Source organism: Corythoichthys intestinalis, chromosome 19 (genome assembly GCF_030265065.1).
Source record: "Corythoichthys intestinalis isolate RoL2023-P3 chromosome 19, ASM3026506v1, whole genome shotgun sequence".
Lineage (NCBI taxonomy): Eukaryota > Metazoa > Chordata > Actinopteri > Syngnathiformes > Syngnathidae > Corythoichthys > Corythoichthys intestinalis.
Window position 1 is genome coordinate 9,203,509 of NC_080413.1, and position 23,678 is coordinate 9,227,186.

The 23,678-nt window shown below is 39.2% G+C and overlaps 2 protein-coding genes across 3 annotated transcripts in view; one reads left to right on the top strand and one right to left on the bottom strand.

Annotated features, from left to right (window-relative positions):
• Positions 1-3,372, bottom strand: part of cdc40 (cell division cycle 40 homolog (S. cerevisiae)) — a 28,479-nt gene extending 25,107 nt beyond the window's left edge. The window contains exons 1-2 of the mRNA XM_057822611.1: positions 3,145-3,372; positions 2,426-2,512 (exon numbers count right to left, since the gene is read on the bottom strand). Of these exons, the coding sequence (XP_057678594.1) occupies positions 2,426-2,512; positions 3,145-3,336 (279 nt within the window). The 5' untranslated portion in view covers positions 3,337-3,372. The remainder of the gene's footprint in view (positions 1-2,425; positions 2,513-3,144) is intronic.
• Positions 3,373-3,915: 543 nt separating this feature from the next.
• Positions 3,916-23,678, top strand: part of wasf1 (WASP family member 1) — a 75,207-nt gene continuing 55,444 nt past the window's right edge. The window contains exon 1 of one of the 2 annotated variants that reach the window (XM_057822614.1): positions 3,916-4,216. The gene's annotated coding sequence lies outside the window, so the exon portion shown is untranslated. The remainder of the gene's footprint in view (positions 4,217-23,678) is intronic. The other variant, XM_057822613.1, reaches the window with a different exon arrangement.

Here is a 23,678-nt window from a genome sequence, read left to right on the forward strand (position 1 = left end):
CATAAATAACATCAATAAATGACAAATAAACAATGAGGTCAAATGCTGATAGCATTAACTAGTGCAAAAGAATGGAATGTAAACAGATTCAGAATACTGACTTCGCCTTTCCAACATGATTTAAAACAATTATTAAAAAAAATATCGAGCATTAATATTGTAGTATACTATTATGTATAATAGTATTATGATCATTGCCAATCAGATTTTTCATGAAGGGTCTTATTTTACAACTATTCTTAGTGTAGAATCTGAATTCTGAAGTATGTCCTCCAGAAATCGTTATTTATATGCCGAACATGACGTGCTTTTAATTTTAAATGTTCACCGGAAGTATGTTCGCTAAACCGCCAACAGTAAGCTTTACACTCTGCAAAAAAAGCTCTTTTTGTCATTGCATGTGGTGTCAGTAATCAATTTTTTTCTTTTTTTTTTTCGTTTGAAAATGCTGTTAACCAGGAATTTTTCATGTTTGAACTTGAAGTGTCACCTTTTAATCGCAAGTTTGCGTTTTGGAGAAGACTGACAATGTTTTATATGCATACCAAGCTAAAGTAGGTCTTTTTTTCCCTATTAGCCTCAATGTAGCAATGCTAACGTTTACTGGGTTACCTACAGATGTGTTTCTTTATTGTTTATGTCTGAACTTTAATTCTACGGCATGTTTGATGGCCAATAAATATCTGTGAAAGGAAGTGGAGTCTCATATGCCATCAACACGCACGTGTACACGCACGCACGTGACGATAAAAGGCAGCCGTAAAAATTAAAGCCCTCAATTTTATTTACCGTGCGATAAATTGAGCCATTACATATCGCGATAGGCTTAGCAACTTCAATAAAACATGTCGCGAGTTAGTCAGATGGACTGGCTTGAAATTCTGCCAGCTTGACATTCTCTCCTGTCGTCTTCCAAAATTACAACTGGGTGACGGCGCTTTAGGTTTTCATTCACGGCAGACGTGCAGCCAAGCTTGGCATTGAAGAGACAGGACACAACAGTGTACCTTCCTTTATTTCGTTGAAATAAGTTAATGTTTTGGGCACTCTGGTGCGCTTTTTTGAACCCCCCCCCCACCCCCACACACAATTCTTGTAGGTCATCCTTTTTGACTTCAAAACGGCGAATTTCGCCCAAAGGTGAGGGATTTTCATGCCTGCTCCCAGGAAAGATAATCTACAATTAATCCCGATATGTTTGAACCTGAGGCGTCTGATGACGACGATTTATTCGGCATAGCAGACGTTGGTGATGACGACAGTTGGGAGCGCGACACTCATCACGAAAGAGTGGTAGGCATCTAGCATCGTGATTTCTCTCTGAACCTTTCTTTCCGCAGTCATTGTGTGATATAATTATCAGTAATAGCAAAAAAATGACGAGTAGTTATATAGATCTAGTATTAATTCTATCAAATTGACATGAATAGACAACCTGTCAGCTGTGTTATGACAGGCAAGCAACAACAACAACAACAAAAAACAGGTCGCGACCAAGTAATAAATGTATCAAATTGTCAGTATGGGTCCATTTACGGTGTATCCTCCAAGACTAGTCTGTTAGGGCTCCATGATTGTAGGCTGGAGGCCAGACAGGGGAATGATGACAGCTGAGACCCATCACAATCAGCCGCCTTCATAAGTCTGCTTGGCGTTGCTGCTTTTCACCAGACCAACACTTTCGGCATACCCGTCAGTCATGTCCAGCATTTAGGTACTTCTCATATTGTATCACACCCGGCTAATTTGACTTCTTGTTCAATCCCAGAATTCCCTGTGCCTCATGCCGAACTGTATCATCGCCTGATTGACCGCCGGTCAACTTTTGACAGCTACGACCCGGCATGCACGTGTGCTGCTCAGAGCCTCGTGCGAAATTAAATAAATGTTGCATACTAGCACAGTTATTCTCTTTGGGGTCCACTTCCTAGCACACCCTAACATCATCGCTGAAATGTTGTAAACAAAGACGTGATCGAGGACCCTGGAAGATATTCTTCTTCTTGACTCTGCAAAAGATGCCCAAATCCTTGTAGAAGAGTGTTTTTTTTTGGGCCACCCATAGTCTCGTGCCTTCGTGAGAGCAATTCATCGCTACACATTGAGATGGCATGACTAATCTCGCGAGTAAAGCCCAGAAAATGTTTGCAATATATGGCGGGGCTAGCGTGGTGTGCTGGCGAGGTCTTGGGAAAATTACATCATCAGATAGCTACTGGCAGCGATGCGCATCCCTTGTTGCTAAGGTGTTGCTATTGCAGCAACTCAAAAACGACGCGGTCAATTTAAAAAATGTTTTGGTAATGTGAGTTTTGAGACAGCGAATGATGCATTCAGGCTAATTTAACAGAGTAGAACGCTCATCCGAAAAGCTCTTCAGCTGCCCTCTAATACAGCCATTAGCTGCCTTTTAGAGCAAACTTACCTCTGGAGCAAACATGGTTTCATATGTCGGGTTATAGTTGACTTCTTTCACGGAAGGGTCAAGATGTACGCCAGTCTCAACAGACTCCTATATGAGGATGCACAGAATTCATTTTTAAAAAATGGCAACATTTTGATAATGATCAAACATTTTTAGTTTTAATTCATTGGCTACCACTGACAAAGTGAAGACATGCAATGCATGGACTTGGGCTCCTCCCAGTCCAAATGAAATGGACGTCTAGCATCGTCAATGGCATGGAAACATGAGCATTCGCAGCTAGTCCTCCCATTGTAAAAGAATTGGGCGTCTATTGTCAAAACAGTCACTGAGTTAAAATGCAAAAACTTAAAAGCTAGTTTACAAAAAGTAAAAAAAAAAAAAAAAAAAGCTAAGGCAAATTTAAAATTCAAACCCATTTAATTATTGTCATCGATTCGTATTTCAAGTTTAAAATTGCAATGACAATTATTTACATTTCTGATTCTTATATAGGAACTATTTCCACTGTACATGCCTATTTAGCATGTAGCTTGTCAAGGTTTCGCTAATATATATTACAAGTTAGTATATTATAAAGTTATTCCACGTAAATAAACGATATAATTAATATAAAAAAAAATCACATACCAACTGACATTAACGCAAACCGCAGCAAAAGCTTTATCAGTATTCTAGTTCTCGCTACTATAGTTAGCAAACTAGCTGCAGTCGCTTACCTTCACGGCGACTTCGGGAGCAGAATTCAGAAGTGCTAACGCCATAGTCGGCGCGGACTTTAAAGGTTTAAGATGAGCCGTTGCGTCCGGATCTGTAGAGTCCGATTTTTCGGGGCTCGTGCCAGATTGGGACTCATTTTCCGAATCGGAATCGCTGCCATACGAAACGAGGGAAGATACGGCGGTGGACATCTTGGATGTTTTGCTTCGCTTTCCCCGGCAGGAAGCGAGGTAGTACGTCACTTCCGTTTTTATATTTTATTGTTTTAATAAAACAAAATATAATAAAATAAAACAAATATCGTATAAGATAGTTAAATTCCTATTTCATTAACGAAAAATAAAATACAAAGTAATACAGTAAATATAAACGGACATTAGGCTGGCTATAATTTTTGTACAGTACTATGAAAAATGACGATAATTGTTTTCACATACTAATATTTTTTATTAATTTATTTACGAAACTTAATATGTAACAAATGCAAGCATTTTAACTGATTGAATTTAATGATTTTTAAAAATATATAAAAAGTTCAATTAATGAATACCTTACGTAACATTCATTTCTCATACTTTAAACAATAATTGACGTATGTATATTTCGCGCAGGTTTATTTACCTCCCACACTAGCTCGGTTGCATAGGACGCTTTGGCGCCCTAACAATAGAGTGGTCCATACCATTGTATCCACTTTTATGGGTACACTCACCGGCAAATTCCTGCTTTTTTACACGCTAATACTAAACGCGGACAGCCAAGCGCATGCGTAATACTTGAATGTATCATTTCGATACCGCACGTGCTGATGATAGCTTTACCAGCCCCGTTTTGTGCGTAATTCTCTAATTTTTACAACGAAGGAATCCACTTTAGAAGAAAAGTGGCCCGTTCCTCCTCCGCTGCCTCCTCTTGCACACAAGAGCACATTTGATACGAGAGTCAGTCATGGACACAAACCGGAGATTTACATGCTTGCATACGGCGGCATGCTCAACAACCAAATGAGGATGGATAGAAAATAAAAAAAAAGAAGACGTGAATAAGAGGGATTTTTTTCGAACTAAACAGGTATTTTTCCACACTGCCTGCATTTCTGTGTCACGTTTAAAGGTGTTTCTCCAGCATGCAACCTGAAACACGTCGTAACTTTAGAAGCCTGTACTGCCTGGTCCACCTTGAAGCATGAATGAATTTTATGTGTAAAAAAAAAAAGGGGGGAAACACATTAATTATTGCTAAAGTTAAATTCCGTGCTGATGTCACTAATTGCACTGCAGCGTGCCCCACATCTGGGCAGCAGCCTCTTGACATGTTGGCCCTGCACAACATCACATTAGTGGCAGAACAAATATTGACTATTAAGAGCACAAAGCTGACATAATATCACATGTGCGTGTGACGTTTTGGGGCTCCCTGCTTAAGCAAACGGTCGGGCTGGAAGGCGACGTGATTTAATTTGCCCACTGGAGAGGATGGATGGGGTCTATCAGCCCTGCCTGCAGTTGCTGTATAATGGGGGAGGGGGAGGCTTCTTCTTCAAGCACAGTGGAAAAAGAGGAGAAGAAGAAAAAAAAAGATCATGCTTGGTGAAATTTGAAACCCTCTTTGTACTACTTGAAGTGCTAGTGCAAGAGTGGGTAACCAGTGTCATTGAGTGAGGAAATCTAGTTTAAAGATGATGGGATTACATTCATTGGGGGTAAAAGTACATTAGATACCATGAGGGGTTGTTGTGGTTAGGCATTAGGGTGGTATCATTAAACGTATCGTAAAAAAGTTTGGAAAAACAATAGGGTTTTTAAGTTATTTTTGCAGGTAAGCAAGAATGGCTCACTGTTCTGAGGTTTTGAGTTTGAATCTCAGCTTGCTAGTTGATGGATGTAAGTTTCTCTCAAGAATCTTGTAGATTGAGCACAGTTTAGGAGTTTTAACAACACAAAACTAGTTATCAAGTTAATCACCGCTTAAAAATTAATTAATCGTAATTAATCGCAATTCAAACCATCTTTAAAATATGCCGTATTTTTCTGTAAATTATTGTTCAAATGGAAAGATAAAAAAAAGACGGATGTATGCATTCTACATACTGTACATAAGTACTGTATTTCTTTTTTATAATAATAAATCAACAAGATGGCATTAACATTATAAACATTCTTTCTGTGAAAGGGATCCACGGATAGAAAGACTTGTAATTCTTAAAAGATAAATTTGAGTACAAGTTATAGTAATTTTGATAGTTTGTATATTGTGTATTTGTTGAGCTAAACGAAATGTTTGAATAGAGTTTGACCAAAGTCTGAGTATTATTTTACATGGCTATTTTGATTGGGAATGCCAGTTGTCTTTGCATTTAGCGCTTTTCTTTTTGTGAACGTATTTTTTTTTTTGAGGGATAGGAATACTATTTTTGTTGTGCTTTCACTAAATGATACTGTAGCGACTTAACTGTTCTTAACTGCCCAAATGCATGATGGGAAGTTGGGCAACCATGACTGTCAAGTGGCGGTTTCAAATGGTATATCTTCTCTGCGTTGTGTACAATACAGGGTGATAAGAAAAAGATCATCTCCTGTCATTCTTCCCCATGTTGCTCGCCACAATAGTTATAATTGTTGTGGAAGAGATGCCAAAGCTTATACTAATAAATAGCGCGGCTCCAATGAATGCCCGTGTCCATTCCACTCCACTTGCTTGTCTCTGCCTCTTAGCTCTCAATAAACTTAAAACGGCGCCATTGTAGTCTGTTCGCGGCAATGCACGAGTGGGTCGTTCCGCGCATGAGTTAAAAAAATTAATTACCGCCCGTTAACGCGATAATTTTGACAGCCCTACACAAAATATTAATAAATTGACTCATACATACCAGAAATGATGTCTCAATTATGTATAATTCATGCGGACTGCTACAGGTGTGCTTTTCAAGTCACAAATGGTGGTATTGAGTCATGTTTTGACCGTCCAATCAGAAAACAGAAAAATAGTGATATCATTGAATGAAAGAATATTTGATTGGTTAAACTTAAGTTACAAAGGCCAGCAATGCCGATCCTGAAGGCCCTTGGCAGATTACATTGGCCTGGCAATGTAGAGGCTGAAAGCTGATTGGACAAAAAAATGGAATCACTCAAGCAAGGAAAAATGCTATCAAACTAACGCATTGGCTGCCATTGACGGCGACAGAATGCCAACAATGACTGATCGCCGCCAGACCTCCAAGTCCAAATGGATTGGACGTCTATCGCCGTCAGTAGCAGCCAATGAACTACGCAACTCAGGGTTTATGATTGTGTTGAGGCTTAAAAAGAAAGCTTTTTCTTCATGCGAAAAGGGCTAGCAAAGTCTTTAACGATAGCGCGTGCTGGTTGTACATTTAACATGACAACACGCTGTAGTAAAGTAGCATGATGAAAGCAGCTATGTGCAAAATAGACTCAAGGCCCCTTTTGCAGCTGTTCACATTATCACCTAGGAACGGTGGCATCCGAAACGGTCACGTGACTCGGCTATAGGATTGGGTTTCACAACAACTACAGCAGTGCTTCCCGAGTCGACTATGAGGAAAGTTTGGACTCAGTTTGTTGTTCTCATGCCGCTTTTGTTGCATTTTTTTCCCTCGAGGCCGTGCGATAGAAGAGCTTTGGCACGACTCCTGCTGAGGCCTTTGGACCTCTCATCTTTGTTGACATAGCTCTGATCCTTCGCCAGTCTCTTTTTAACTATCGCCCCCTTAAAAGAGAATGTTTTCTTGTTACTCGCTGGAGCTGGAAGATAGAGTGGAGGTGGTGAGAAAAAGGTGGCTTGCGATGCGGACCGCCCGTTTACGTGCCATTCAGACAGTCCCACCTCCTATCTCTCAGCTGTTGGGATGCTCCAGGGGCTGCCACACACTCACACAGGAGCTATTGTTCCTCTTCTTGGCTTGGACCCACGGCACCGCAATAATGCCGCTTCTGTGCCCGCTCTTTGCTTGGCCCGACAGTCGGACACCAGGCTCGATTTGGAGCAAACCGTAAAAACAACACTCTCAGGCAACTCATTGGTTGCTTTGGACTGCGATAGATGTTGAATCCATTTGAAGTTGGAAGGCTAGGAGTAGGGGTGTGACAAAATATCGAAATGGTGATATGTCGTGATACTTTGTATCCCAAAAGGTTATCGATATGCTCCTGCCAGAATCGAGATATCGTTTTAAAAAGGTGTCAATGTTTGAAAAAAAAGAAGAAAAAAAAAGGAACCAACAACTGGCTACCAAAATCTTCCTCCATAATAGTGTCTCAGTTACCTATAAAGCCTGAGTTATACTCCCGCGTTGCGGTGACGGCGCAGCGACTACGGCGTCATTTGACATTCGATGGTTCTCCGTCCAGGTGACGCGTTGCTCTGTAATTCACTGCCAAGCCACTAGAGGGGTATGGCGTTATGTTTGTATGGTTTTGGGGCATGCTTGTTGACTTGCTTTTGTCTAGTTTAACGGAGAAAAAAAATAATGCAAGATAGAAGAACGCTTGAATGTGGATCTTCAGCTCATCAACATTGAATAAATGTTGATCATACAAATATTGAGGCGTAGGCGGCGCAGAACATTGTTTTGAGGCGGTCTGTCCAACTTTTGATGCCGCATAGAAAGTTCTAGCCTCGGGTGGAAACCAGTAAGCTGTAGCGGCTCGCTCCAAACTGGCGTCGAGCACTGCGTCCAGCGTTTTGTCCGAGGTCTGCAAAACCCTCCAGCCCGATTTGTTTGCCGTGTCCTACAAACAGCCAGTGGGAAGCCATAGCAGATTTCTGGCGACTAAGGAATTTCACAAACTGCGTTGGAAGCCTTGATGTTAACGTTATCATAAAAGCACCGAGGCACTCTCAATCAGTGTGAACTGTCTGTCTCTGTTCACACCAAATCTGTGCTTTATTCTAGAGCTGAAACGAATACTCGAGCAACTCGAGTAACTCGAGTTTAAAAACTGATCAGAGTAATTTTATTCACCTCGAGTAATCGTTTATTTTGACAGCTCTAAGCATCATGTTTTGCTCGGACTACTTATAATGCGGGACAACGCGCTGATGTCACGTGCGTAAAGGAAGAAGCAAAAAAAAAAAAAAAAAAAAAAAACCTTACTGCAACCGACAGCCGCTACAAACGACGCCGACGTTGTTAAATACTAGCCCGCACGATGCTACATTGGTAGCAGGTAGCGTATGATGAGTCTCATAAAGATCACATGTATGTTGAACTACACGCGAAATGACAGACTCGGCCGCGTTAGTAAACAGCAGCCATCTTAAAGCAGTAGAGCGCTAAGCCCTAATAAATAAAGATTAACGTTACTGTCACTAGCTCACGTAACGTTAGCCCTGCGGAGGGCTAGGTTTCTATTAATTATGACCACTGTCGATGCGTGGCTAATGTGTCTTGAATACAGGCTTTAACATAACATAGCGTTGTGGAGTGATGAGGATGTAAAATAAAAACTCAATAATGCTAACTATCAATTTTAGCTCAGTAGTCATTGCTGGATAAAACACCAAGTAGGACTGGTCCCTAATGTGCTCCAATACAGCCTGTATCATACATTTATTTTGAACACTGCAAAAACTCAAAATCCTATACGGACTTACACTTTAGACTAACTTAAAACTTAACTAGAACTTAAAAATGGCTTGACACAAATAGAAATTCAATTGAAACACGTAGGAAAAAAATCCTAACTTTTAAGTGATGTGTGTTATCAAGCGTAACGGCATTTTTAGGTACATGCTGTATATATATATATATATTTTTTTTTTTTAACAAGATCTAAAGGTTTTTTTGAGTGAAAGCAGTGAATTAGTATTTTTTTAAATTCTATTTACATCTGAGATGCAATTGTTGGCTGTTTTCAACAATATACATTGAAAATAAAGACATTGATTGACTGAAAATGGTTCAAGATTAGATGAAATGTCTTGTTTTCTTATGTATATTTATAATTGCTCTTCACCTAAAAATATATTTGTTTTATCCGATTACTCGATTAATCGATAGAATTTTTAGTCGATTACTCGATTACTAAAATATTCGATAGCTGCAGCCCTACTTCATTCTTCATATACTTGAAGTGTGACACGTAAATAAGTCGGACTCACAGCAAACATTTGTACACAATAAATGATGAAGTGCACCAACCAAAAATACGACAAAGTGATAAGAAGCTGGCAGTTTTTGGCCAACTGGGTCGCCGCTTCGAGTGACCATTCGATTCCGAACACACACATACTGTACTTGTCTCGTGGTTCATCCATTTTTTGCTGAAAAGTGTCGTCAGTTTGTGGAATTGTTCAATTAATATATTGGTTGCTGTTGACAGTGATAGACGTCTAATCCATTCCGAACTGGGGGAGCGGTAAGTGAATGATCATGTTTTAGTGCTATTGATGGCTATAGACATCTAATCCATTTCGACAAATGGAGGTTCTCTAGAAGCATTCATCACCTTCCCTGACAAAATGGATTGGACGTCTTTCACCATCAATGGTCAAAATTTGTTAAGGTCACGGAAGAGCTGTGGCCTGTCCGGGCAGATTTCTGGTTGCTAACCAATATTTTGTAAAATAACTGAATCATGAGGGTTTGTCAATTAACCATAATGATAAAACGTGGTCTTCCAAGCAGTATACTGAGATTCCTTCATATCACTTTCTGGTTTTCTACTCTTCCCATGTTACGTCAGCGTCAACACAGCCAAAGCAGGTGACATAACACCTCCGAAGGCTTTAAATCGTGATACATTTATTACATTTATCCAAGCTTTGGCACTGATAGATACTGAATGAAACGCAAACAGATCCGGTGTCAAGCAATCCGGTGTTTCCAGCCAAGACGGTTTTCTGCCAGCGACAGCAGAACAGGTCTACTGTTTTACATTATGAATCAACATAGCATCCAGAGAGTGACCTGGATTATTCTCTCGGGACGGAAGCCACAATGAAAAACCATCGAGGCCACTCCTTTGGTTCTTCGTGTTTGGTTTGTATTTGCATTGTATTTGATATCTGACTCGCTCTTCTATACCTTTGTTAGGGATTGGATACAGGATTTTCTACAATAGGTTAGGCCTGAACGGTATTGGAAAAAACTATTCGGGTTTTTCCGATCATGTTTTTTTGCTCCCGATCCGATCCCGATCGTTTTAGTTTGAGTATCTGCCGATCCCGATATTTCCCGATCTGATTGTTTGGTTTTTTTTGTGTTCCCGATTCAATTCCAATCATTCCCGATAATTTTTCCTGGTCATATACATTTTGGCAATGCAATGCATTAAGAAAAAAATGAATAAAACTCGGACGAATATATACATTCAACATCAACATACGGTACATAAGTACTGTATTTGTTTATTATGACAATAAATCCTCAAGATGGCATTTACATTATTAACATTCTTTCTGTGAGAGGGATCCACGGATAGAAAGACTTGTAATTCTTAAAGGATAATATGACTTTGTATATTGTGACTAAATATTGCCCTCTAGTGGATTTTTATGAGCTTTCAGTAAATGATACTGCAGCCATTTAACTTCTGCCCAAATGCATGATGGGAAGTGCAACCGTGACTGTGCGTAATGGTACCAATTGATATATCTTCTCAGCGTTGGGAACTAAAATAGGGTGTTAACAAAAAGATCAACTACTACTACTTCCTTTCTTCCCCACATTGCTTCCCACAATATTTTTAATCGTTGAGAGAGGGATTGTAAGGCTTTAGCCAATTAAAAAAAGGCTTTAAAGGCTGGGCTATATAAATAAATTTGATTTGATTTGATAACGTTAAATACAATTAGAAAACGATTTAATTAAAAAAAAAAATATATATATATATATATATATATATATTTTTTTTTTAAATAGGCATGTCCGATATTTTTTTGCCGATTCCGATACTTTGAAAATGACGTGATCGGACATCTTTAAAACCTATCACTGCGATTTTTGGGGGGCTTGCGATATATTGCGACATTATATTGCGATATTAAAACTAGAAGAATTTTCATCACATAATTTGAATAGCAATGTTTGGGATAGGCCTGAACGATATTGGAACGATTGCAGAATTAACATGTAACAGGTAGTCCCCGGGTCACGCCGTACGTGGTTTGGCCCACATAAGGCTGTAAGTTTTTTCCACTAATATATGTTTGTGTATGCATTAGGGCTGTCAAAATTATCACGTTACTGGGTGGTAATTATTTTTTTTAATTAATCACGTTAAAATATTTGACGCCATTAACGCACATGCCCCGCTAAAACAGATTAAAATGACAGCACAGTGTCATGTCCACTTGTTACTTGTGTTTTTTGTCTCCCTGTGCTGGCGCTTGGGTGCGACTGATTTTATGGGTTTAAGCACCATGAGCATTGTGTAATGATAGACATCAACAATGGCGAGCTACTAGTTTATTTTTTTGACTGAAAATTTTACAAATTTTATTAAAACGAAAACATTAAGAGGGGTTTTAATATAAAATTTTTATAACTTGTACTAACATTTATCTTTTAAGAACGACAAGTCTTTCTATCCATGGATCGCTTTAACAGAATGTTAATGTTAATGCCATCTTGTTGATTTATTGTTATAATAAACAAATACAGTACTTATATACAGTATGTTGAATGTATATATCCGTCTTGTCTTATCTTTCCATTCCAACAATAATTTACAGAAAAATATGGCATATTTTATAGATGGTTTGAATTGCGATTAATTACGATTAATTAATTTTTAAGCACTCGATTCAAAATTTTAATCGTTTGACAGCCCTAGTATGCATTTGTAACTAAGTTTACAGCCACAGTTTGCAATGAGAATTGTAAATACGTTGGCTTTCGTAGCATTTAAGCTAGATGATTTTTGTTAGGCAAATTAGGCTAATTTAATCTACTAAATTTCCATATTGAGCAGTCTAGATGGATGTTTTGTTTTGTGTCAAGTGTTTTATTGTATACATGTGCTACAGCTTTACAAATTGTCAAAAGCGGAGGAAGTAAAAAGCTTTAGCAGAGTTGCCGTATTTGATATCTGTAAAACTGAACAACTTCATGTTTAATTATGACATAATATGTCATATTAATAATTAAATTGAAAAAATAACATACTGTGAGGTACAATAAGGTACCGTTTATGCGACTGGACACAAAACGGCGGACGAGACTCGAGAGTCGTATAGTAGAAATCGCATAATTCGGGTATGTCGTAACCCGGGGACTACCTGTATACAGCATAATTTTTAAAAAATTACATACTCGATCCTGTTCACCTGATTCCGATCCTCTGAAAAATGGCATGATTTGCCTTATTTCCGATCACGTGATAGGATCAGGGACATCCCTAATTTATATCATGCTGTTTAATCCAGGCTTGCTGTATATAAAGTGATCCAGAATCTGCACACTTGCCGCTTTTACGAAGTGTAACAGAAGTTAACATGTTAAAAAAAAACAAAAAACAATTGCACATTCTGCGATGTGACCATTGCGCATATTGCAATGACGATGTTTAAACGATATATTGTTCAGGCCTAGAATAGGTATTGTTATATGCATTAGCAAGACCATTTCAATATATGAGCATTTCTTATTCAACAACCATAAAAACGTGACTTTGAATTACACCAGCTTTCGAGTGTATCAGTTCGCAGCAGGGGTTCGGAACAACTGTTGCTTTCCATTAAGATGCGACTATGATAATAACAGCAAGGATCCATCTTTGGATTGCCGCGAGTCCCCTCCAGCACAAAGCCCGCTGTGTGATGAGACTCGACTTTTTACGACCTCCAAAGGGAAGATTGGCTTTTGTCTGCGATGATGAGTGAAATCATCAGTTGGACAACCTTCATTCTGCCGTCACATTATGGAATCAATTCGGTGCGTGAGCTCACAGCTAAGTGCTGTCATTGAAGCGGATAAATGATTACGGCAGAGTACGGGTCAAAAACAAGGCAGAATTTACATCGAGGTTGAGAGTAAAACCTTGGGGAGTTTGGTTTTAATTCAACGAGCAACGTTTCCGTGAGTTGACAGGCAGACAAATCTCAAGAAGACATAAAAACGCGAAGGAAGATAGCAGTTTTGGCTTGAAACGGCAATTTCTTGCTAATTTTGGCTAGTTTTTCTTTGTGGAAAAGTCAGCCTTAAAGCCAATCTCAATAAACGGTGTGAAATTAAGTAGGAATGTCTTTCAAACAGGTTTAAATAGCCATGCCTGAAAAAATACAGAAAGTCAGCCATTTTGGTTTGAAAAAGAACAGTGCGACTTACAAACGTCTCTACGAACTGAATTTCAGGTTACGACACGCCTCAACGGGAAAATATTGCCTCTTGTTCGGAAATAAATTTCAGGATACGAGAGGCAAAAGTACAGTGTGAGATGCTACTCGAAGCTCTGAGTTTACTGAACATAACATACTTAAAGCTGCTCTGCCATTGGTCATCGCCTATCATCTTCCTGGCATCTAATTGGCTAAGAGGGACCTCTACTGTATGTGTATGTGTGTATCCGAGAGTCCTCTTCATCCACCCCTTGGGCTGTTCCAACAGCTTTACGTGACTAACGTAGCAACGAAACCGATACTAGTATCGGTAGGTGCCCTGATACGGCCTTAAAACGCAGGTATTGGTATCGGCTAGGGGTTGGAACTTCTGGGTACCTCACGCGATAAAAAAGGCTCACGGATAAAGATTATCTCACAATATGGCGATATAACTATTACAGTGGTACTTCTACTTACGAACGTCTCTACATACAGAATTTTCAGGTTATGACACACCTCAAATGGAAAATATTGCCTCTTGTTAAGAAATTTCAGGATACGAAAGGCAAAAATACACTAGCTTCTAGAGTTTACTAAACGTAACATACTTATATCTGCTTTGCCATTGGCTAGTGCCTAGGATCCCTGGCATCGAATTGGCCAAGAGGGACCGCTCCTGTATGTGCATGTGTGTATCTCAGCGTCCTCTTCATTTGTCCATGGTGTTCCGACAGATTTAGATGAGTGTATTACCTTTTTTCTTTTTTTTTTTTTTTTTTTTTTTTACATGATTCACAACTTTCATTTTATGATCATTGCGCAATAATTTAATTGTAACATATATTTGTTACATGTTTTGATGCATTTTTATGCTTTATAAAAGATTTATGTCTTGAGTTTTGGGTGGCTTGGAACGGATTAGGGCATTTACATGGTAAGCATGTCTCTACTTACACATTTTTCAGTTCACGAAACAACTTCAGGAACCAATTAATTTTGTAAATAGAGGTACCACTGTGTAAACACAAAGGGAGTTGGCCGTTTTGGTTTGAAATGACAATTTTATGCTAATTTTGGCTTTTTTTGTGTGTGTGTGGAAAAGTCAGCCTTAAAGCCAAATTCATTAAACGGCATGAAATTAGGTAGGAATTTATTTCAAACTGGTTTAAATAGCAATGCCTGAAAACATACAGGAAGTCAGCCATTTTGTTTTGAAAAGGTACCATATTTTTCAGAGTACAAGTCGCACTAGCCAAAAAATGCACCATGAAGAGGGAAAAAAAAACATATAAGTCACACTGGTGTATAAGTCGCATTTTGAGGGGGAAATTTATTCGATAAAATCCAACACCGAGAACAGACATGTCATCTTGAAAGTCATCTTGTTTTTTTTCATTTCAGTAAGAGTAACCTGCGCATTTCGCCTGTCCCTTCCAAGTTTCTCGCTAACTCCAAACTTTTTTTCTGCTGCTCGATGACCGTTTTCAGCATCATATTTTACTACTTGCAGTTTGTAATCTGCACATTATGATTTTCTTTTCGGGACCATTTTGTTCAGCCCTTCTCAGTTGTTTTTATAAGTTACCGCCAATGTTGAAACACAGGCCTTGAGCGCCCTCATGTGGTTTCAGTGTGAAAACAACATGTGAAATGATCTAATAATGTGTTAATAATTTCACATATAAGTCGCACCCCTGGCCAAATTACCGTAATTTTCGGACTATAAGCCGCAACTTTTTGCCCTCATTTTGAATTCTTCGGTTTATAGTCCAGTGTGGCTTATGTGTTGATTTATTTGGGTTAATAGGTAACACTTTGACAGTAGCGTCATAAGACTGCCATAATTATGACGTGACATTATCATGGGCATGAATATATCCTTATGACAGATGTCATTAAGTGTCATCCGGCAAATAATGTCACTAACTCCATTTATGTCCACCTTGGATCTTTTTACATCCATTCAAAAGTGAGATCATTTGCCGGATGGCACAAAAGGACATCTGTCATAAGCATTCATTAATGCTCATGGCAGTGTCATGTCATAAGTTTGATGGTCTTATGGCACCACTGTCAAACAAAGGGCAACCAAATACCATAACTAGCAGTTAATGAAATAACTGGAACAGTAATTGAAGAAATAATTATCACAGAACATAAAATTTGATTGTTATTTACATCTGTAGCGCAGAAATGCATGCTAGGAGGCATGTTGGACGACAACAGTGTTGACAGCAGGTGGCAGAAGAGTTTGAGTGTCTTCTCCAAGGGAGCAATGATGGCCAAATGAAGCTTCTTGAAGCAATGAAGCTTTGCAGCCAATTGGTTCAAAGCTTCATGGTGGTTCATTTGGTCTTATGACAGTCTTGTGATGCTGCTGTCAGATAAAGTAGGGCTGCAGCTATCGAATATTTTAGTAGTCGATTAATCGATGGGCTAGTTAGTTCGAATAATCGAGTAATCGGATAAGGAACATGAAAAATTAAAATACCTGAGCTGAGCTTCAAATGGTATTTTTTTTTTTTTAAATGAGGATCCATGTACAACAAAAGAACAATTGGCTAACTTACATAAAAAAGTCCGCTAGCTTAAATGCTATAAAATGCTAGTTTTTTTTTACAATGGTCTTAACAAATGGTTCAGACACATATTCCCACAAAAAACGGCTAAATATACCTATAAACTAAATTATGAATGCATTAAAAAAACATTAGCTCAAACAAAACTTAGCTTACGTTGGTCTTAGCAGGGAGCAGTTGGATTCAGCCATGTGAAAAGAGGCAGACCAGAGGGCAGTGTATCCACCCTAATCAATAAAATAAATACAAACACTTTCAAAATAAACTATTACAACGCTACTTTAATAAAACGAATACTCAAAGCAACAAAATTTAATTTGAATATTTTTCTCTAATAGAATACTCGGGTTAATCGATGAACCGTTTCAGCTCTAAAATAAAGCGTTACCAGTTAATATCTTTTCGTGTAAATATCCCATAATACAGTGAAAACAGCTGCAGCTTATACTCCGGTGCAGCTTATCTATAACCAAGTGCTGTTTTCGTGTCAGATTTGGTGGGTGGCAGCTTTTAGTCAGGTGCGCCTATAGTCCGAAAATGAATGAATGAAAAAAAAATGTGACTAATTGTCCGAAAAATACTATAGTTTTAAGGTTTTGTTGTTCATTTAGCTACATGAAATATGGTAGGAATGGCACTCATTAAGAGACCTACAAAAAAGTCTCAAAAAGCCGCCCACGAAAATGCACAGGGAGTGAGCCAATTTGGTTTTAAAAGGCAATTTTTATTTTGAAAACCAGCCTCTGAAGGCTGTTTCATTTACTGTAGCATCACCAAATTTTGTCTTTATGGCATTCGTGATGAGACCCACAAAAAGTCTCAAGAAGCCACCCATGAAAATGAACAGGAAGTCTTGACATTTTTGTTTGAAAAGGACATTTTGGTCCATTTTGTTTCTCTCTTAGGTCAAAAATGTAGCCCCACCAAAACTAGGTACATTTTGGTGGGGTTATCAATCAAGAGAAGAACCACAAAACATCCCTAGGAAGTCAGCCATACTTGAAACGGCCATTTAAACATAAAATTGTGACCATATATGACGGTAGGACTATAATCCACCAAGCAAACTGAATGGGAAGAAATGAGGCAAAAACGGCGAAGGACACAAGTGTCCCTTACGTAACCATTTTCATTTATAGACGCATGCCTACAGCTTGGTAAGCGTCCGTGTGCATGAAGCTGTTCTTATGTAAGACTTGCTCTAAAACGTATGTCTGCACTCACATTGATGCTTCTTGCACTTTGACTTTCTGAAGGTCTTGTGTACACGTGTCCGTATGTGTGTGTGTGTGCTTTCATGTGTGTTTCTGGGCCACCGCAGTGGACTGGAAGATGGCGAATATGTGAGAATGTGATTCACTGCCTCTAAGGTCAGAGGGAAGCCAATCCGCGAGCCAAGCTAGCTGTGACTGTGAAAATGTCATTCTTTTTGACATGGCCACTTGCCACTAACACCATGTTCTTTTGAGGACGTCGCACGCTATGCATTGAGCTCGGAGTGAAGAACATTAAAATGCCAAACAGTGCTGTGGATTGTGGGTAAAACATGGAGTTGACAGTGTGCATCAGTGCCTGTGTAATGGGATGTTTTCCTTGTTAGCATATCATGAATGTGTCAAGTTATGATTTACCATGAAGGGTGATTGAATGTGTTACAGCAAGTAGAACTAACATTAACTCATTAACCTAGCCGTCCAATTTTGACCGGGAGGCTCGGCAGTGAAACTGAAGTTGTTCCAAAATATTTAAAAACAAAGTGTTTTTCAATCTGTTAAATTTGAATATTTTGTAGTTGAGTGCATTCGCATTCTCAGAATTGACATGGAAAGCGAAGATTCACGCCCTAATCTTTTGCTCAAAAGCTGTGCTTATCTCAGATACAAAGCTATGTAACACTGCCATCTATGGGGATCTGTTTGTAATTACTGTCAAAATCAACCTGAGAGGTTAATAAATCAGCCCAACTTCCTTCATATCTATATTTTGCAACTGCAGAGTTGACGTAAAAATACAAAGTTCACCCCCTAGTGCTGCAATGATTAATCGATTAACTCGAGTAATTCGATTAGAAAAAAAGCTTCGAATCAAAATTTGCTGCTTTGAGTATTCGCTTAATTAGAGTGACATTGTAATGACTTGTTTTGAAAGTGCTCCATTTAAGTCTGATTGATTTGGGTGGAAACACGGCCCTCTAATGGCAACAGTGAATATGCCAAAACTCGTCTACAACATGGCTGAATCCAGCTGCTCCCTGTTAGGACCAACATAAGTTATGTTATTGTTTGAGCTTATATGTTTGTTTATGCATTCATTATTTAGATTAGAAGTATATTTAGCATTTTTATGGAAATATGTGTTTGAATGATTTGGTAAGAGCATTGTAAAGAAAAAAAAATCTTTAGCATTTTATAGCAATACAAGCTAGTGGACTTTTGCTATGCAAATTAGCCAGTTGTTCTTTTATGCACTTACATCCTCATTTATTATTTTTATTTTTAATCGTTTTATTTCTAAATGCATTCATATCTCTTGTGAAATGTAAGTGCAATTCTGCACAGTTTGAAGAAATGCTCAGAAATTTAATTTTGTATTCGCATTTAATGCTCTTGTGAAAGTGTCATTTTAGCAAGCCAAAATAAATATTATTGCAAGCATAAACACTTGTTTGTTTTACATATCCTAAAATAATTCTGCAACAGATTAAATGTTCTTAATCCGATAGATTAATCGATTACCTAAATAATCGATCATCCCCTAGTCTGTATCTTTCACCCAAAAACTGCTCCAGTCTAAAGTTTAAACGATGCCACGCCACCATTTATAATGATCTGTTAGTCATTACAGTCATCAGCAACCCGATTTTCACTATCGTCTCTACTTATCCAGTGAAAAACATTACTTGACGAATGCAGTGTATCACAAAAATGAGTACACCCCTCGCATTTCAGCAAATATTTAAGTATATCTTTTCATGGGACAACACTGTCAAAATGACGTTTTGACTCAATGAAAAGTAGTCTGTGTGCAGCTTAAATAATAAAGTTGATTTATTTTCCCCTCAAAATAACTCAAAATATAGCTATTAATGTTTAAACTCCTGGCAACAAAAGTGAGTACACCCCTTAGAAACTACATCCCTAAATGTCCAAATTGAGTACTGCGTGTCATTTTCCCTCCAAAATGTCATGTGACTTGTTAGTGTTACGAGGTCCAGGTGTGCATAGGGAGCAGGTGTGTTCAAATTTGTAGTGCAGCTCTCACACTCTCTCATACTGGTCACTGAAAGTTCCAACATGGCACCACATGGCAAAGAACTCTCTGAGGACCTTAAAAGAAGTATTGTTGCGCTACGTGAAGATTGCTAAGGCTACAAGAAGATTGCCAACACCCTGAAACTGAGCTGCAGCACAGTGGCTAAGATCATCCAGCGTTTTAAAAGAGCAGGGTCCACTCAGAACAGGCCTCGGGTTGGTCGTCCAAAGAAGCTGAGCGCACGTGCTGAGTGTCACATCCAAAGCTTTCTTTGAAAGATCGTCGCAGGAGTGTTGTCAGCATTGCTGCAGAGATTGAAGGGGTGGGGGGTCAGCCTGTTAGTGCTCAGACCATATGCCGCACTCTACATCAAATTGGTGTGCATGGCTGTCACCCCAGGAGGAAGCCTCTTCTGAAGACGATACACGAGAAAGCCCGCAAACAGTTTGCTGAAGATATGTCAACAAAGCACATGGATTACTGGAACCATGTCCTATGGTCTGAAGAGACGAAGATTAATTTGTTTGGTTCCGATGGTCTCAAGCATGTGTGGCGGTGACCAGGTCAGGAGTACAAAGATAAGTTTGTCATGCCTACAGTCAAGCATGGTGGTAGGAATGTCATGATCTGTGGCTGCATTAGTGCTGCAGGTGTTGGAGAGTTACATTCCATTGAGGGAAACACAAAGTCAAACATGTACTGTGAAATACTGCAGCAGAGCATGATCCCCTCCCTCCAGAAACTGGGTCGCAGGGCAGTGTTCCAGCACGACAATGACCCCAAACACACCTCCAAGATGACCACTGCTTTACTGAAGAGGCTGAGGGTAAAGGTGATGGACTGGCCAAGCATGTCTCCAGACTTGAACCCAATAGAACATCTTTGGGAGATCCTCAAGCGAAAGGTGGAGGTGCGCAAAGTCTCAAATATCCAGCAGCTCCGCAACGTCGTCGTGGAGAAGTGGAATAGCGTTCCAGTGACAACCTGTGAAGCTCTGGTCAACTTCATGCCCAGGAGAGTAAAGGCAGTTCTGGATAATAGTGGTGGCCACACAAAATATTGACAGTTGACATGTTGTATGTTAATATTGCCAACTTTCACTAAGGGGTGTACTCACTTTTGTTGCCATGGGTTTAGATATTAATGGCTATATTTTGAGTTAATTTGAGGGGCAAATAAATTAACTCTATTATACAAGCTGCACATAGACTACTTTTCATTGTGTCAAAGTGTCATTTTGTCAGTGTTGCCCCATGAAAAGATACTTAAATATCTGAAGAAATGCGAGGGGTGTACTCACTTTTGTGATACACTGTATATCTGTTGCTGCCAGTCGGATTCCAGTTAAAACCATAGCGTGAATAATAACTTTTAATGTATATTGTTTATCATTTTAGCTTGAGTCTGGCTTTGCAAATCAGTATAGAGCACATTACTATGTAATGCCTTGACAGGTGCAGGAACAGTGAGGTTCAAGTTTCAGGCTGCATAAATAATGCGTATCCCCAGTGGCACAGTTGAGGAAGCCACGTTAAATTTTATGCAGTCAAGCTGTGCCGTGTGTAAAAAGATGAGCTTTCCACCATCACGTAAAACAATCAGAACAGCACTAGCAACGTCGCTTGAACCAGACTTCGTTTCTCTCAATAACTTCTTAATCAGCTCTTACGAGCGAGATACACCAGAGCCGCCTGGAGGGAAAACATCCGTCTTTGTGCATTCGTCCACTCCGAGGGTTGTGGAGTGGAGGTGGTCACTTCACCGCAGTCTAATAAATGAAAGCGGGCAGCTCGAGGCGGGAGCTGTCTCAGTGTAGGTAAGCCTCAGGGGCAGAGGTGATTGCTGGAGTCTTGACAATCATTTCCTGTGTTAAGCCTGCCAGAGTATGAAACTGTTTTGGATAATGCAGGCATGGCGGTTAGTACACCGAGAAGTTTTGTTGAGTACTCTGTCGTTTTCCCAGAAAGCAGGCGTGTTAGGTTGATGGAACATTCTAAATAAGTGCTGGGCAATTAATTTTCCAGGCGAGAAATTGGAACGGTTGTCGAGGGCCACGGCGGCAGGAAAATCTCGATGGTGTTCTATATTAATTGAATGCATTTATAGTCAGTAAAGAATTAAATTGATCTGGATGAGATACTGCTGGTTTAGCTAGTTTAACTAAGACACAAAGTGTTAAAACTAAATTGTAAGAAGTCAATAAAATGACATAGAAACCTATTAACTCATTTGCTCCCAGAAACGTATAAATACGTTCTATTTTTAAATGCTTCATTGTCCCAAAAACGTATTTACACGTTTTTTTTTGTTTTGTTTTTTTGCAAGAACTAGAGATGTCCCGATCGATCGGGTCTTATCACGTCCTTTTCAAAGTATCGGAATCAGCAAAAAAAAAAATCGGCCATGCCTTTTTTTTAATATATATTTTTAATATATCGTTTTCTAATTGTATTTAACGTTACAAACTTAATATGTTACACTCATCCAGTCTTCAGTTTAGGCTTAAGGTAGGGTTATCAAATTTATCCCGATAACAGCGGTAATTATTTTTTAAAAAAATGTATCCCGTTAAGCATGGGCTGCACGACCCACCCACGCATTGTCGCGCTCAATCTGTAATGGCGCTGTGTTACCTATATAGAGAGATAAAAGTCAGCGTAAAATGAGTAGAATGAATTTTGGCAGCCTTTGGTGCCTTTTTTTAATTGGCCAAAGCCTTACAATCCCTCTCCCTACGATTAGAAATATCATGGGAAACGATGTGGGGAAGCAAGGTAGCAATTGATCTTTTTCAATTAGATATCAATTGGTAGCACTACGCACAGTCATGGTTCCACTTCCCATCATGCATTTGGGCATGGCTATAGTATCATTTACTGAAAGCTCAACGAATACACTAGATGGCAATATTTAGTCACAATATACAAAGTCACAAGTCTTTCTATTTGTGGATCCCTCTCACAGAAAGAATGTTAATAATGTAAATGCCATCTTGAGGATTTATTGTCATAATAAACAAATACAGTACTTATGTACTGTATGTTGAATGTATATATTCGTCCGAGTTGTATTCATTTTTTTCTTAATGCATTGCCAAAATGTATATGATCGGGAGCAAAAAAAAGCAATCGGATCGGGAAATATCAGGATCGGCAGATACTCAAACTAAAACAATCGGGATCGGATCTGGAGCAAAAAAAAACATGATTGGAACAACCCTAGTCATAATCAATAGAAACCTAGCCCTCCAAAGGGCTAACGATACGTGAGCGAGTGAGAGTAACGTTATATTTATTAGCGCTGAGAAGTATACTGCTTAAAGATGGCTGCTGTTTACCAACGCTGCCCAGATGCGGCCGAGTCTGTCATTTCGCATCTAGTCCTAAATGCATGTGATATCTATGAGACGCATCGGACACTAGCTGCTACCACACTAGCATCATGCGGGCGTAATTTTTAGCATCGTCGGCATAGTTTGTAGCGGCTGTCGGCTGCAGTGATTTTTTTTTTTTTTTTTTTTTAAATTGCTTCTTCCTCTACGCACGTGACGTCAGCGCGGTACGGCATTAAAAGTAGTCCAGGCAAAACGCGATGCTTAGAGCTGTCAAATTAAACTATTTCTCGAGGTGAGTAAAATGACTCAAATCGGTTTTTAAACTCGAGTTACTTGAGTTGCTCGAGTATTCGTTTCAGCTCTAATTTTCATTATTACCAACCTCGAAGTAGGTGGTAACTAAAAATAATCAAAATACAGTCATTGCACTTTTGTTACGACTTAAGTGCCATTTCAGTTTTATTCTTGGTTGTTAACTTACACCATAATTATCTCCGACTTTATCCAACTGCTCAATCTTTTCCAGAAGGCTTACTGGTGCTTTTGAACTAAAAAAAAAACACTGTGCAACAGTTCTAAAATAAGACACTGGAACTATCCCAATATCCCATCTAAGACACTGACAATACACAGAGGCTGCGTGGGAAACAACAGGAGGAGGATTACGAGCTTGCCGAACAGCGCATCTTTGATTGAGACTGACGAGCACGCAGTGACTCAGATATCCTTATAGACTCACTCGGGGAGGCGACAATGACTGCAGGGAAACAGACGACAAACCAGCCAAAAGTCTTCGCTAGATTAAGCAGCGCTTGAGTGGGGGAGTGATGACGTTCATGTAGATACACCAGCGTCAAACGTGGGTGTCGAATAAAAGCGTTGCAGTGGTTGATTGGACGACGTAGAATAATGAGAATACAATAAGCGTGTGACTAGCTGTCGTCGGTGTTGCTGGGTTACAGATGGTCGGCAGTGAATGATCATGTTTTAGTGCCATTGACGGTGATCGATGTCCAATCCATTTGAACTTGACTTGATCTTTATTTTTTATTTTTTTTTGGGTTAATAAAGCAAAAATAGT